Source organism: Miniopterus natalensis, chromosome 17 (genome assembly GCF_054644295.1).
Source record: "Miniopterus natalensis isolate mMinNat1 chromosome 17, mMinNat1.hap1, whole genome shotgun sequence".
Lineage (NCBI taxonomy): Eukaryota > Metazoa > Chordata > Mammalia > Chiroptera > Miniopteridae > Miniopterus > Miniopterus natalensis.
The window spans coordinates 26,586,217-26,600,657 of NC_142097.1; the positions used below are offsets into that span (position 1 = coordinate 26,586,217).

A 14,441-nucleotide genomic window follows, 5' to 3' on the forward strand; every position below is an offset into this window, starting at 1 on the left:
ATTTGTATCTGAATGACTGTCCAGACTGTGGTTTTTCTGTGGTGGTTAGAGAAGGTTTTAGGAGGGTTCTTTCACTTTTGACTCTCTCCTTAGAAGAGGAAGCAGTTTGTTAGATGTCCTTCAGGCACTAAGTATCTGCCTCATCACTGAGTGTGGAGAGAGGATGGGGGTAGGGAACAGAAGAACAGAGCTGAGTTGGAGAGGTCATTGGAGGACTGGGGCCACACAACAGCAGCAGGTAACAGAGGATGACATGGGGCCCTACCTTCTGCAAAGTGAGGAAATGTATCTGACTAGAGCACATTTCAGGAAGATGTATGATGGGGCCACTGAGTGCCTGTCAGACACTTGGGAGAAAGGAGGGCAGAGCAATTCAGCAGGGCTGTTTAGGGAGACCCAGAATTTGTGCCAATGCTCTGGTGCTCCAGCAGCCAGATAAAACCTGACTAAAGGGGACTTTTAAAGTCTAGTACACCACCATGTCAAAGAGGAAATTTGGTGCCTGCCTCTTTTTGTATAAAGTACTCTACTCTTTTTCAGACAAGGGTAAATATAACCAAATGTTGGGGAAGGTAGCAGAGGATGAAAGCCAGAGAAAAATATGGCTAGGACACTTCTTAATATTCATATTTATTGACTACCTGGCATCTGGCACACAGCACTGCATCTAATTACATGCTTGTTGAAAAGATTTCTCTCCTTACTCATTTAAATAATGACTATGAGCACAATTTTGGTGTAAAGATACAAATTAAAATTTGTTAAAATGGCTCTACCAGATACTTGGGAGGTGGGCAATTGTCACCACCTCCATTTAAAAGCACACAGCACCAGCCACAATAACTATTTAATACATTGTTTGTGGAGACTAATGAATATACTTCTGGCACATATCGATGTACAGGACATTAGAGGCATTTAGTTCTTCCATTTATTTTACAGATGGAGAAACTGAGGTCTAGAAAGGAGAAGGGACTTGCCCAGGCATAAGTTACATTTTTTAAATGACTCAGGGTTCTCATGATTGCAAACAATTCCTCAATCTAATGGCTCTTTGCTTTCACTATAATATTAATGAGCCATTCTTCTTAAAAGAATGACTCACCATCCGGCAGGGCGTGGCTCAGCGGTTGAGCGTCGACCTAGGATCTAGGAGATCACAGTTCGATTCCGAGTCAGGGCATGTGCCCAGGTTGTGGGCTGGATCCCCAGTTGGGGGCGTGCAGGAGGCAGCTGATCAATGACAACTCTCTCATAATTGATGTTTCTATCTCTCTCTCTCCTTCTCCCTTCCTCTCTCTGAAATCAATAAAGATATATTTAAAAAAAAAAAAAGGCAGGGCAGCCTGACCAGCAGCTTTTGGGATGGCACTGATGCCTTCCAATTCCAACCACAGTCAATTTATATCCAGTCTGCACTACAGATCACTCACATTTGCTCCTGACCTAACCAGCATGAGATAAGTGAGTGCAGCCGCTTGGCACTGCCACTGCCCTCTAACCTGCTATCACTGGGGGGTCTGCTGCCTTATCTGGGAACCCCTCCTGTTGTCTTTCCATCTCCATAGCCAACCAGGAAAACTCAGGCTAAAGAGGATGACCCCAGAGATGAGACAAGGAAAACAAGTTAATTTGGAACACAGGAATCCTGAATCCCAATTCTTTGTGAATTCAAAATTGCCAGGCATTCCTTTGAATTTTAAATTGGGTGGGGAGATTGAAAGCAGGAGTCATTTCCTTTTGGAAATGCATTGCCTCTTTGTTCTGCTGTGGTACCATCAGAAATGGTGAGGTTTGTGAGTAAAAGAAAGGGGGGGGGGGAGACTTGTGTGTTGCCTGTAAAAAGAGAAATGCTGAAACTCCCAATTCCCTTGGATTGATTGCTTCTCACCCCCAGGATTCACAAAGTACCTAGAACTAGACCTGTAGACTGAGACTTCGGCTGGACTCTCCTGGCTCCCTACTCATTTTGGCAGGTAGGAATCAGGACTGATGCAGCCTCAGGCAGGAGCTGAGATTCCCTGCCCTTTGGGCCACTGATTTGGGTTGGGGAGGCTTGGAAGGCAATAGCCAGGTAAAGTGAGTCAAAAATTCTTAAGCATGGGAGGAAGGCAGGGAGCAAGGTGTCACTATGACGAAGCAGTACTTCTCAAACTTTAATGTGCATATAAATTACTTAGGGATCTGCTAAATTGAGATTTTGATTCAGTTTGGAGTGGGGCCTAAGGTTCTGCATTTCTAACTAGCTCACAGGTAGTGCTGATGCTGCTGGGGCCACAGAACCTCAGAGGCCCCTGAGTATTGCAGACCAAGCCCTGGTCCCAAGATGTGAATTCTCTCCAGCAGAGCAGATCCTGCATTTTTGGCATTGATGAAGGGTGCTCTCCTTTTGACCAAAGAAAGCTGGAAGGTGGGCAATTAGCAAGATCCTTCTGGTATTCTTGATCTTTGTAACAACCTGTTATAGCTGAAAGAGCATTTTTAATTAGACCAAATTATCCAGTTTGGCTGTCCATAGAAATCAAAGCCCCAGCTGAAATGCCTGTTTCATTTTGTTAGTGTGGAAATGGCTATGTGGTGTGATTTTTAAGATGTTAAACACTGCCTATGGGCATATTTTATAGAGAAATAAACACATAGCCCAATGAGATGTATAGTGTGGTTTTAATATATTGTATATTCACTTATTTATGAGGAAAATAAACACACAAGCCAATAAGCTGTGTATTATTACTTTAATATATTGAATTTATTTCATAGCTATATATTTTATGAGGAAAAATAAACTAATAAGATACACGGTATTATTATAATAACACATCTAATTGTTTTATATTAATTTATTTATGAAAGAAATAAGTTCAATTTAACATGACATAAGATTATGTAATGCAGGAGATGAATTCTATATTAAGACAGTTTAAGGGATTAAATTTCAGCTGAATAAGATACGTGTACTTCCCACACTGAGGGTCCAGTTAAAAAATATATATATGCAAGAGCCTGTCTAGTCCTGCATGTCACGGCCTATGGTGGCTCCTGGTTTTCCTGACAGTTGTTGCCTCTTGGTGCCTGATACTCCAAGTCCCCGTCCTGTTGGTCCAGGGAAAAGTCTGGGAGGCCCAAGAAATAAACTGATTTTAGAGACTGGCAGCATCTGCTAGGGAGGTAGCCCTGCGGTGTGTATTTCCGAGCCCGAGAAATATTAAGTAAACCTAAGGAGGATGGATTGCTTTCCAGGGCCCTTTAAATCTCCACGTTCCCGGGAAGAAACCAGAAGGCACATGGGGAAGATCGATCCTCGCTTCCCGCTAACCGGGTTTGCAAGTCACCGGGCCTGTGCGGTGGGCGATAGGAGAGAGTGTTGAGATGGCAAATGAAGCTGTTGGCAACGGCAGGTAGGTCTGCATTTGGAGAAAGCTCTGGCCAGGCTTCGATCCCGGCGCGAGGGATCAAACGCCTGAGTCGCCCAGGCGACCGGGGCCTGCAGACCGCCGCGTCCCCTCCCCTTCCATCCATCTCGCGTCCGCAGCATCCATTGGGCTCATCTTTAAAATTAAACAAAAACTAAAAGGAGGCTCCCTGGCTCCCTTTCTTCCCTGGCGTCTGAACGACCCAGAAAGGAGAAGGAGGGTGCGGGCCGGTCTCCTGGGCGGGACCCGCGCCTCCCGAAGCTGCGGTCATGGCGGCCGCGGCTCTTCCCGCGCCTCCCCGCCGCCGGCCCAGCGCCATTTTGAGCGTCGCCCTCGCTTCCCCGTCTTCCCCGAGCGCTCCTCGCTCTTCCTTCCCGCCCCGCAGGCCCAGCGCCCGCCGGTGCTGCCCGGGCTCCCAGGGCCGGTCGCCGCGCTGCCCTCGGACGCTCTGCCAGCCCCAGAACCCGGGAGTGGCTGCGGGGACGAAGCGCGCGGTGTCCGGCCCCGCCGCGCGCCTCACCGGCCTCCCCTCCCGCCCACGAGGAGGCCCGAGACCCTCCCGGCTCCAGCCCCGCTTCCCGGGAAAGGCCCCGACCCCCGCTCCGCTCCTCCGCCGGGCCCAGCCTTGGGGCCTCGCGTCCTCGGGCCTCCTGCGCACCGGGAAAAACCCCGCCACCCGTTTGGGGGCGCGGTAGCGAGAAGCGGGGAAAAACCCAGGACCCCTCCAGTTCAGCCCGACCTCTGCGCACCCCCGCCCCCGCCACGACTCGGGAGCGGGTCCCAGCCTCCCCTCCTGCACCCTCTTCCGTGGGCAGCACACCCTCTCCCGGCACCCGCCCACCTTTATGTCCAAGCAGAGGCCCGGGAACACCCGCGCAGGGCCAGAGGCCACCTGTGAGGCGGTGGCGAGGTGACCCAGCTTCCAGCAAACCTCCGGTCTTCTCGGAGCCGCGGGAGGAGTGGAGCCATTTTTGCACCACCCGGACTTCGCCGGCCGAGCGCCAGACAAACCGCGCGCGGGAGCCCAGGGAGTCAGACCGGCCGAGGGGCTTCGCGGGAAGGGGCTGCGTCCCAACACAAACACTCATTCTCGTATAATAAAGACATTTATTTAATCTATGAAAATAATGTACAATAAATACTTTCCCCTTTTCCTATTATTAAAGATTAATAAATAATCTACGGTCTAAAACTTAAAAAGAGGAAAATAGGTTCCTCTAGTTCTTTTGAGAGAACCCACGCTCCCGCCTCCCCCCCCCCCCCCCCGTTTAATTATTCCTGAGATTTCGTTGGAAGGAGTCTACCAAACGGAATTTTTCTGTGATTTCAAAAAGACGCCCGAGTGCCCAATATTTTAGAGAGAGAAAAAAGGAAGTGGGTTAAACGCTAATTCAATAATACCTGAATTTCAGCAAAATACATAAAAAAGTCTAAACCACTTGGGGGTTGGGGGGTCCTGGAGGCCCTGGGGGAGGGGGGCGACGACAGAAAGGCCGGGAGGAGGAGACGGTTAGGGGAACTGCAGGTCGATGGCACAGAGGGTGCTGGTGAAGAAGTCCAGCTCTTCCTCGGAAAAGGGAACAGGGCTGTCGAGCGAGCCCTGCAGGCTGGGGGAGAGGCCTCCGGACAGCTGGAGACAGGAGTCGGCCGCGAAGAAGTTGAGGTCGGGCAGGAAAGGCGAATCCTGCCGCTCAGGGAAGGCGTCTTCGGGCAACAGCTCCGGCTCCAGCCCGTCGGCCCCGCTCAGGGCGCAGCCGGGGCTCGACGCCCCCGCGCCCTCCCGGTAAGAGGCCAAGGGCAGGGCGCACGGAGCGCTCAGGGGCCCTGGCGCAACCTCGGGAAGCTGAGCGCAGGCTTCCCGCGCCGCCCGCGAGGCGGTGGGGCGGCCGGGGCTGGCCACAGGCTCGCGGGCGGGCTCGCCGGTGTCCTCTAGGGCGCCCGGGCAGGCTGGCTCCCCGTCGGGCGGCTCTCGGTGCTGCGTCTGCCGCTTGTGCTTCATGCGCCGGTTCTGGAACCAGACTTTGACCTGTCTCTCGGTGAGGTCCAGCAAGGCGGCGATCTCCACGCGGCGCGGCCGGCACAGGTACTTGTTAAAGTGGAATTCCTTCTCCAGCTCCAGCAGCTGCGTGTTGGTGTAAGCCGTGCGCAGCCTGCGCGCCCCGCCGCCGGCCGCCTCCGCCAGCCCGGGGCCATCTGCTGGGAAAGCAGACGGGGCGTCAGAGCGGTCGAATCCTCCTCCCAACCTCAGTTCAGCTGAAATAAAAACTACTCCATCCGCCAGAAACAGTAGCAGCCGTGCCCTTTCCCGCCCGCCCACCACAGCGGCTCGCTCTCGCTGCTTTTCCCTCTTCTTTCCCGTCTCTCTCGCCCGCACAGCCGGCCCAGGTCAGGGCAAAGCATTCAGAGAGCCGCCCACGGGCCGGGAAGGGGTTAGGAAGCGGCTCCTCTGTGCCCCCAGAACCTCTGAGCCTCCCCCAAGTCCTCCGCGTGGACCCCTTAATTCGGTCTCCACCCGGGGAGAGGGCGCATAAAGAAAGATTGTTCCTCACCTTCTTTCCTCCCTAGCTCTTGGGTTCCCCCTCTTGTGTAACAGCCGGGGGATATGGAACCGAATCTTTTCCAGCCCCCAGATTCAGCGCCAGCAACAACACACTTTCATGCCTCCACACAGATAAAGGTCAACCGAACACCCTTTTCCTAGCAGAGAAAAAGCTCTTCCCCAACCAGCTTCCAAATTCTGCTTGGGGGTAGGGGTGGGGGTGTCTGACAGCGGCCAGGCCTGAACCCCAGCGGTCTATTCTGCTTCCCGGTCCCTGGAACCAACGGGGCAAGGAACCCCAACAGGCTCGCCACATTTTCTCCCTCCCCCACCCGTTTCTCCCCCCGAATTCTAGCTGCCCCTCGCTCCACCCCTACCCCTTTTCCTGACCTGTGGGCGAGCCGGCTCCGGACGCTGGGACCGAGGAGGCGGCCAGAGGAGACGGGGCAGATTGGCCCGGCTTCTTGGAGGATTTCTTCTCTTTCATCCAGGGGAACTCGGGGGCCAGGGGGGCGGCGGGGAGCGGCGGCGGCGGCGGCGGCGCGGGCCCATCTTCGGCTCGCTTTTGGCTCCCGGGTCTCTGAAGGGTGGAGGCGCCGGGCTGGAGGCTGGGGCAGGTTTGCTCGAAAGGAGGAGGAGGAATTAACGTCGACTCCTTGATTGATGAAGTTTGAAATGTCTCCAAGACAGCGGGGAAGGAAGTCAGACACTCGGCGAGCGATGGCTGGCTGTTTATAAACCCAATCTCCCTCTCAAATTCAAAATTCATGGCTTTCAATGGTGGGGGAGGGGGCCTGCTGGGGGGGGCGTCAGGAGGGAGGATCGGAAGGGACCCCCCCTCCTGCCCCCCCCAGGTTTATGTGATGGAGCGATTTTGGGAGGGGGAGATTTCGCTGTCTCTCTCTCTCTCTTTTTTTTTTTTTTTTTAATTTGAGGCCTTTATAATTGTATATTGCTGATAAATACAAGCGTATGGGGACTCTCTCTATTAAACCCAGGACTCCGGCGAAATTGCAGGGAATTCGTGGTCACGGGACCAGACTCGGCCAATCGCTCGTCTGGGCCTGGTGGAAAACAGAGAGCATTATTTGCTTTAATTGATTCAAAAACTCTAGAGGACCCCCGACCTGGACACCGTGAGCCCCCCAGTCCTTCACTCCCTATCCCCAAAGCCTCCCTTTCTCCAGAAAAACTAGGGAACCTTTCCCTCATCTCTTTCAGAGGATGAGAGGCTCCAGAAGCCTGGAAAACAAGAGAATCTAAGGGAGAGATTTTCCTCTTTTCTAAATATTTTAATAGAGTACATTGCTTTCTGTACATGGCCAGCAGTGTTCCCCACACTCCTCCCCATCCCCGCCAAAGAGAAGGTTGGGTGAGGATCTGAAAGTGACAGGAAGAGGTAGTTGAAAGAGGCTTCCCCCCAACCCGTTGGGAAAAGTCAGTGTTAAGGTGCAATAAAGAAGACAAGAGATTTACAATCATCAGCACCACTATCCCCATCCCACCCTCCAAAAGCAACAGATAAATCTTGGAAAATCGACAGGCACTCCCAGGCTGACACAGAGGAGTGAGATAGATGGTGAGGGGCCCTTTTGGGCCTCTGGCCTCCATAGTTGTGTGGTCTCAGCTCCCTTTCTGCCGGGTGTTTGCATCATTGCCCCTGCCCCTATGTCCACCTGCCTTCCTCACCTGGAAGCATCTGCACTCCTCTATGACACGCCCCCTCAACAGTCAAGATCTAAAATGCATAGCACCTACTCAAGCCTCAAGCCTGTATCTGTATCTATACCCAGGAACAAGAACCAAGGTAGCCACTGATTTATTTAACTTAGAGCACTCTCAAAACTCAGGTCCATATGGGGGGGGGGATTTTCTCCCCTAGGACAAAGAGATGCCCCCTCCCATTTTTGTCATTATGCTAGTAAAAAACAAACAAAAAATCACTGTCAAGAAAGAATTCCCTGAACATGGAGGGGGTGGAAATAATGACCACTGAGATGATATTCCTTTTCTGGCCACAGAGGGAATTTTTGTTTGTTATTTATTTTAAAGGGCTTGAGATAGTCTGAACTTTAGGGAGTGCTGTAATTTATTGGAGGGAGGGGGCACAAGACTTAGGGCCCCAAAGCAATTGGTGGTAAACCAGATCTCAAAGCAGAAAATGAAAAGTCGATCTGGGGGAAGATTTTTAAATAAGTGGGTCAGAGGGACGGAGAGGAGATGAGGCGATCAATCTTAGCCCCCTGACAGCTCCCTCGTTTGGCATCAAAGAATTTGGCTCTTTGGGAAAGCATAGGGAACAGCCGAAATTCCACATCCCTTTAAAAGGCCTGGGGGTGGGTGGTGTTAGCACAAGAGAAAGGTGATTCTGGGAGATCGGGGGAAACAGATGGGTAATGGGGACAGAGGGAAGGCCGCTGAGTTGGGTGGAAAGTTTGTCTGGAGAACTCCCACGGCTCTGGCCTCCCCTCCCCCTCCTGGCTCTGAGCTGCCCAGCAAGAAGGAGAAGGCTGGTTAGCAGAGAAATGGCAACTCAGCCGGGAGCTGGAACTAGAAACTTTCTGTCAATGTAACAGCCGCGTGGGTGGTGGTGAGTATTTAAAAAGGACAGAGATGTCTGCATGGAAGGGTGGGGCTGGAGGAGAGCCAGTTGGAGGTGGGGGCTGCAGGGATAGGGGGTGGCGGACTCTGGCAAGCTCTGGAAGGCTCAGAGAGAACTGTGAACTGGACAAACTGGCCAGAGATGGTTATGCCCACTCAGCTCCAAAGAAAGCAAAATTCACCATTTGGAGGTGTGGATGGGGTGGGGTGGGGGCACAGAAGAATCCAAGTAGTGGTTGCAGATCTGGAAGTTGGGCAGTCAGGCCTGAAAGCAGATTTTCTCTCGGCTACCCCCTTGAGAAGTCCTGAAAGGTTTTTCACAGGCTCTCGAGCTGGCTTGCAGGGTCGAGGGCTTCTCCGGCAACCGCCAGCCAAGACTGTCCCTGCAGGAAATACGGCTCTCCCTAACCCTGCTGACAGATTTTACTGCCAGATTAGAGAACAGCAGAAAACTTGGGTGTTAAAAGGGGCCAAGAGAGCCCTCCTTCCCAGAGACACGGCTTCCCCGCCCCCTGTTGTGCTGTGAATCTTACAGCACAGATATTTTCCCCATGACTTTGGCTGCTGAGCTTGCACTGGAATCTCGCAGAAAAAAGGGTGGGGACACCAAGCTAAGTCGGCCCTTATTTTTCTTGTTTGCTATCCAGCGTTAAGCCAGAGCTCTGTTTTTCAAACTCGAGCTAAATTCTCTCTCTTGGTCTACCTCTCTCCTTCTAAATAATCAATCCACTGCACCCCCAGAGCCAAACATGGCGCTTCATCTAGTTACATCATTCAGAAAATGTTATTCAGGGAAGAGGAAGAGAGAAAGAAAAACCCTTGAGCGTTATTTGATCTCAATCAAACTTTGCACGCTCTTATGCCTTTAAATTATAGCCTGACCCAATGCTAAATTGCTTGCTGCTTGGATGAACCGAGTCCAGTTAAAATCCTACTGGGGGGTGGGGGTGTAGAACTCAGGTTGCTTTTTTATTGTTATTTATTGTTGCATAAAGACTGTAATTACTAACCTTGGACTGCCAGGATGCAACATAAAAATGAAAATCAGCCCTCTCTTTAAGGCTAAGGGCCTGAAAAGATTCTCACCGACACCCCCCCCCCCATCACTTCTACCAAATATATGCTCCTAATTAAGCAATGCGGGCGCATCGCTTACAATTAGAATTATGCAACTCTTCAGCAAGCAGCCATCGCTTCCCTTTCAACGAATTAGCTCCATATTTCAGCCGCCCTGTCTCCTCGCTCTTATCGACTCCAGCGACGCAGCGGTGACATTTCATCTTTGACAGACCCTCTCTATCCTCACTCCAATGTGATAAAACTTTTATGGAACCACGACTAAGAAATGAAGTTTTCCCAAGGATCGTGGAAACAGAGCCGCACATTAGCCTGGGGACCATTTTATTTACTCTTGGATCCAACAGCTTCTTCCACCCTCCTCCTCTCCCCTTTCCCTGGCAGGGGAAATCAAAGGTGCCTTTCCCTCCGCCCCCAGATTTATTTAGTAATTTAATTTCACTTTAGTTTTAAGGTTTGACCTGAGAAGTCCAGGCCCTAGATTTTTTTTTTTTTTTAGATTAATCATTTTCCTTTGTTTTCATTTTAGACCCAATGGTGGTTGGGCTTCTGGTCACGTGACGACTTCTTTGTAGCTCCGGAAGAGAACTGTGAAGTTTAGGTTGCCTGGAAGGAGCTGTAATCTGCGGATTTTTGTTGTTGTTGTTGTTGCTGGGGCGGGGAGGGGGGGTGGCTGGGCAAGGAAGTTGTGGCCAAAGGAGTGAGAAGACAAAAGGTCAAGGAATGAGAAAAATGGAAAAGCAAAGAAGCCAAACAGAAAGATCTAGGGAGAGCACCCAAGAGTCCTCCTTCCTCTCAGCTTGTTTCTTAAATCTTAGCTAAAGGATTTGGCAGGATGTCCTAGGCTCCTGTGAGAAAAGCTATACAAACATGAGAGGCAGGGAGGGGAGGTAGACGCCTGAGCAGTGGACAAAAAGGCCAAGATAGGGTCTCCCGTGTCCTTAGTCCCTTGAGAGAAATTTGGCAGTCAGCAGCCTCCCTCTGCTATCTAAATTGGACCACCAGGACAAGATAAAATTGATAACAGAAAGTTTATTCAAGAATTGTTTGACAGACAACCCTTTTAAGTAAGGAAAAAAGTAACCACGGAAGAACAAAGAAAATTCCAAGAGGGAATTAACTCTAATTCTACAAATTCAGGACTATACAATGACAATTAGGAGCTGAGTTCATGCCTTTTAGAACTAATTACAATTGCTCATAAGTACGAGTTTAACATAAATCTACAGCTCTTTTCTAGAGTACAATAATAACTAAAATAGCTGGTTTTACATGACAGGAAACACGTCCTTTATAACAAGTAAATACTAAAAAAAGTACAGTTTTTTTCTTTTTTCCCTCATATAAATACATAATGTAAGGGGATAAATAATACAAAAAAGAAAATATTTTAACAGGCTATGACCAATAAATATATATGAAAATGTTCACTAGAACACACACTTTTTGAGCGACGCTGGACTCCTGCAGGCCCAGGCATCTCTCACAGTTGTTTTTATATCCATTAAAATGTAAACTCTAAGTGCAACAAAAGTGTCCTGTCAGGGGGTTGAGCGAGGCACACAGGCCCAGCTGCAGCCCCTGCCTGGGACAGACAGTTTGTTAAAATATACCCTGTTTTCACGTTAAGTCAAGAGAGCAACAGAAGAAAAGTGTAGAAGAACCTCGTGTCTCCGATTGCTTTTTGTGGAAAGAGGGGGATGGACCTGGAGCTGAGATGGGTGGGAGCCAGCAGAATGGGCAAACCTTCAGTCCTGACAATTTGCCTGCCCTCACCTCCCAGCTTTTCCATAAAAGAAAAAATATATATTTTTATAATATAGACAGCTCTGACTTTCAAGATCTCTCACCATCCCTGAGCCCTCTGAAAACTGTAATTGATAGGGTCGGAGTATAGATATTGATGTCCTAGAGCAGAAAAATATGGGGCTGGAAAGGGAGTGCCCAACTAACCTCAAATAGATGGGAGGAAATTTGAGGCATTGGGGAAGTGGAGGGGAAGCGTGCTTGGTGCCCCTGGTTTTGAAATGTTTTCTAATTCTTTTTAAAGGAGAATTGCAAGGGGGGAGAAAAAAATCAAGATTTGGGGGAATTACCCACAGAAACTAAAGGTAAGTTGGTTGGTGATGGCCTAGCCATCTCGTCTGTATTTTTAAAATGTGCTTCTCTGCCTTGTTTACCTATTTCCTCCTTCTTCTACCCCACTCCCAAGCGTAGAATACCAACTGGTTATTGCTGGAGGCCTAGGGTTGATGGGGACCATCTCCAATCTGCTGTGGATTCCTTTCCAGTGGGTAGGCAGGCAGATAGAACAAGGGCTGGAAGATTTTAAAAAGCAACCTCTCAGGCCAAGAAGGGAAGGAGCTCGGGGCCCGTTCTTCCCAGGAAGCTTGGGTACCACGTCCCTGGCTCTTCCCTCAGGCCTCCAGGCTGCCGTTTCAGGCTCTCCCTCAGCCCTTGACCTCACCTGCCCGCCCTCCCTCTCCCATCACAGGTGTGTTAACTTGGGCGCTTCTTGGATTCTACCCTGAGGAGGAGGCGCGTGGTGAGAGGAGAGGTCTGTGTAGGTGGGGTGAGGGTCGCAGGGTCCGTGGTGCTGGCTGGGGGCCATAGGGGGCGCCCCGTTGTAGTCCAGGTTCCCCGAGGGGTGGTGGGAAAGGTGGTTGAGGCCGTAGAGGGAGGGGCCGGCAGGGGGCGGCAGCGGATCCGCGTAGCCGCCCCCGCCCACGTACACCGGGCTACCCTGCATGGTGGGCGTCCCGTAGGCGCCCCCGTTGGCTTGGAGGACGTGGGGCTCGTAATCGGGCGCCGGTGTGGGGGGGTATTTCTGCGGGGCGCCGCAGCCTTTGAGAGGGGGCTGGTAGTTGGAGGACAGCGCGTAGGCATTCTGGTGGGCTTTGCCGAAGGTGGGCGGGGACGGGCTCTCGTAGCTGGGGGTCATGGAGTGTAAGGCGTTCATGAAGCCGGCGGTGGACTGCATGGGCTGCGGGGGGCTGCCGGCGGGGGAGGGGCCCCCCGATGACGAGGCCAGGCCCTTGGCCTTCTGGTCCTTCTTGTACTTCATGCGCCGGTTCTGGAACCAGATCTTGATCTGCCGCTCGCTGAGGTTCAGCAGGTTGGCCATCTCCACGCGGCGCGGCCGGCACAGGTAGCGGTTGAAGTGGAACTCCTTCTCCAGCTCCACCAGCTGCGCGCTCGTGTAGGCCGTCCGCGCCCGCTTGGACGCCGCCGATCCCGGGGGGCTCTTGTCCCCTCCCCCGCCGCCGCCGCCCCCGCCGCCGCCACCGCTACCTCCTCCTCCTCCTCCTCCTCCTCCTGCTCCTGCTCCGCCGCCGCCGCCGCCGCCGCAGCCCTCCGCTGGATCCGAGGGGGAGGGGTAGGAAGGGGAGAAAATGAAATAAAAGATAATTACTGAACACGCCGAAATTGAATGCATCGTTTCTTAATAAATCCAGGCCTGGGCTCGGAGCCCCCACCGCCTCCCCTTCCCATCCCCTCCTCCTCCTCGCTACCCCCCCCCCCACGCCCGTCGCATTAGCGGACACTCTATAATAGTGGCATTTATTAAGAGACCTGTTCTCCTCTCCCTGCCCCAGCTTATGAAAATTTGATCATGTCACGCAGACAAAGCCACATGGCCATTTATTGAGGGCTGGGTTTTCTCGCGCACGCTTTCTCCCACGTCCACAATTCTAGGTCCGGGAAGACACTCGCCCCCTTCCTGCCCCATCTGTGGACAGGGCGGGTGGCCGAGGAAGACCCTTGAGGGAACCTGGACATCCGTGGGCAGGGCACGGGAGTGTGGCTGGAAGAGGCTGCCGTGCCTAGAGGCCGGGACCCCGGGCAGTCGGAGAGATTGTGATTAATACCCACAGTAATCATACTTAATAATAATCAATCGTTGACGACTCTGCGTGTACTGGCAGCCTCTCAAGGCTTCGCGGCCTTGGAAGGGCTGAGGCCGAGCGCCCGGCCTTCTGGAGCTCTCAGGAGCTCGGGTGGCGGGTGACTGGAGGGAGAGGGTGTTGACGGGGTCAGGGGTCATCAGGTGGTGGGAGGTAAGGGAGCCGCGGCGCTGCTGCCACCACCTGATATTGTTCCCCGGCCGCCGCCTGGGCGCCTAGGGGCTGGGTGCTAGAACAACAGTGACATTCCTGGCCCGGACAAAAGCGGACGTTGAGGAAGGCAGAGAGCTGGTACCTGTGCCGGGGGAGCTGTTTTTCAGCTTGGACGTTTGCCTTGACTCTTTCATCCAGGGGAATATCTGTTTGGTGAGGGTGGAGTTGGAGCCGGGACCGCATTTGGGGGGGCCGCTTTTGCCGGACCCGCCCCCACTGCTGCTGTTGCTAGTGGTACTGGTAGGTGCTGCGCTGGGCGGGGGTGAGCCGGGCGGGGCGGGCAGGGGCTCGGGGGCCAGGCCCGGCCTCATGCAGCTGCCGTTGAGCTCCTTGCTCTTAGCATGCGGGCCGGCGTTGCCCAGGGATTGCAGCGAGCACGCTGAGCGCTGGTAGTCACCCTCCAGGTGCGTGGCGGTCTGGAAGGGGGGCTGGGGAGCACCATCGTAGCCGAAGCCATTACTGCCAGGGTACGAGGAGTAGCCTCCGAAGAGTGCAGCCGTGGCGTTGTCGTAGTAGGTGGCTTTCTGCATCGCTGGGCGAAACCCGGGCAATGGGTGGCAACTTGAAAGGGCCTGATACCCTCACGACCGGACATTGGCACCCCCGGGGGTCACGTGAGGCGCCGGACCCCCCCTCCCCTTTCTGCCCCCCTCCTCCCGGGGTCTGTTCGGAGCCGCTGACCTGCGGGGTGAG

General features: G+C 52.8%; 2 protein-coding genes across 3 annotated transcripts; both read right to left on the minus strand.

Moving 5' to 3' along the window:
* Positions 1-4,652: 4,652 nt before the first annotated feature.
* On the minus strand, positions 4,653-6,721 carry HOXB2 (homeobox B2). 2 transcript variants are annotated; one of them, XM_087825624.1, is made up of 2 exons: positions 6,343-6,721; positions 4,653-5,606 (listed from the first exon to the last, which is right to left on the minus strand). In XM_087825624.1, exons 1-2 carry the CDS (start codon positions 6,719-6,721, stop codon positions 4,924-4,926), a joined length of 1,062 nt encoding a protein of 353 aa, XP_087681750.1. In that variant the 3' UTR covers positions 4,653-4,923. The 2 variants fall into 2 exon arrangements, with proteins under 2 accessions (XP_087681750.1, XP_087681749.1); XM_087825623.1 differs by having other exon boundaries at positions 4,653-5,609.
* Positions 6,722-10,642: 3,921 nt separating this feature from the next.
* HOXB3 (homeobox B3) lies at positions 10,643-14,278 on the minus strand. The gene is made up of 2 exons (XM_087825625.1): positions 13,831-14,278; positions 10,643-12,987 (listed from the first exon to the last, which is right to left on the minus strand). The coding sequence occupies exons 1-2, from the start codon at positions 14,276-14,278 to the stop codon at positions 12,119-12,121; spliced, it is 1,317 nt and encodes a 438-aa protein (XP_087681751.1). The 3' UTR covers positions 10,643-12,118.
* Between the last annotated feature and the right edge of the window lie 163 nt (positions 14,279-14,441).

Bases quoted from the DNA above. Each gene is read 5' to 3' on its own strand.
- HOXB2 (XM_087825623.1), bottom strand. From the start codon at position 6,721: ATGAATTTTGAATTTGAGAGGGAGATTGGGTTTATAAACAGCCAGCCA. The intron at 5,610-6,342 runs GTCAGGAAAAGG...CTGCTTTCCCAG, and splicing joins CGGAGCCGGCTCGCCCACAG to CAGATGGCCCCGGGCTGGCG.
- HOXB3 (XM_087825625.1), bottom strand. From the start codon at position 14,278: ATGCAGAAAGCCACCTACTACGACAACGCCACGGCTGCACTCTTCGGA. The intron at 12,988-13,830 runs GTACCAGCTCTC...CCTCGGATCCAG, and splicing joins AAACAGCTCCCCCGGCACAG to CGGAGGGCTGCGGCGGCGGC.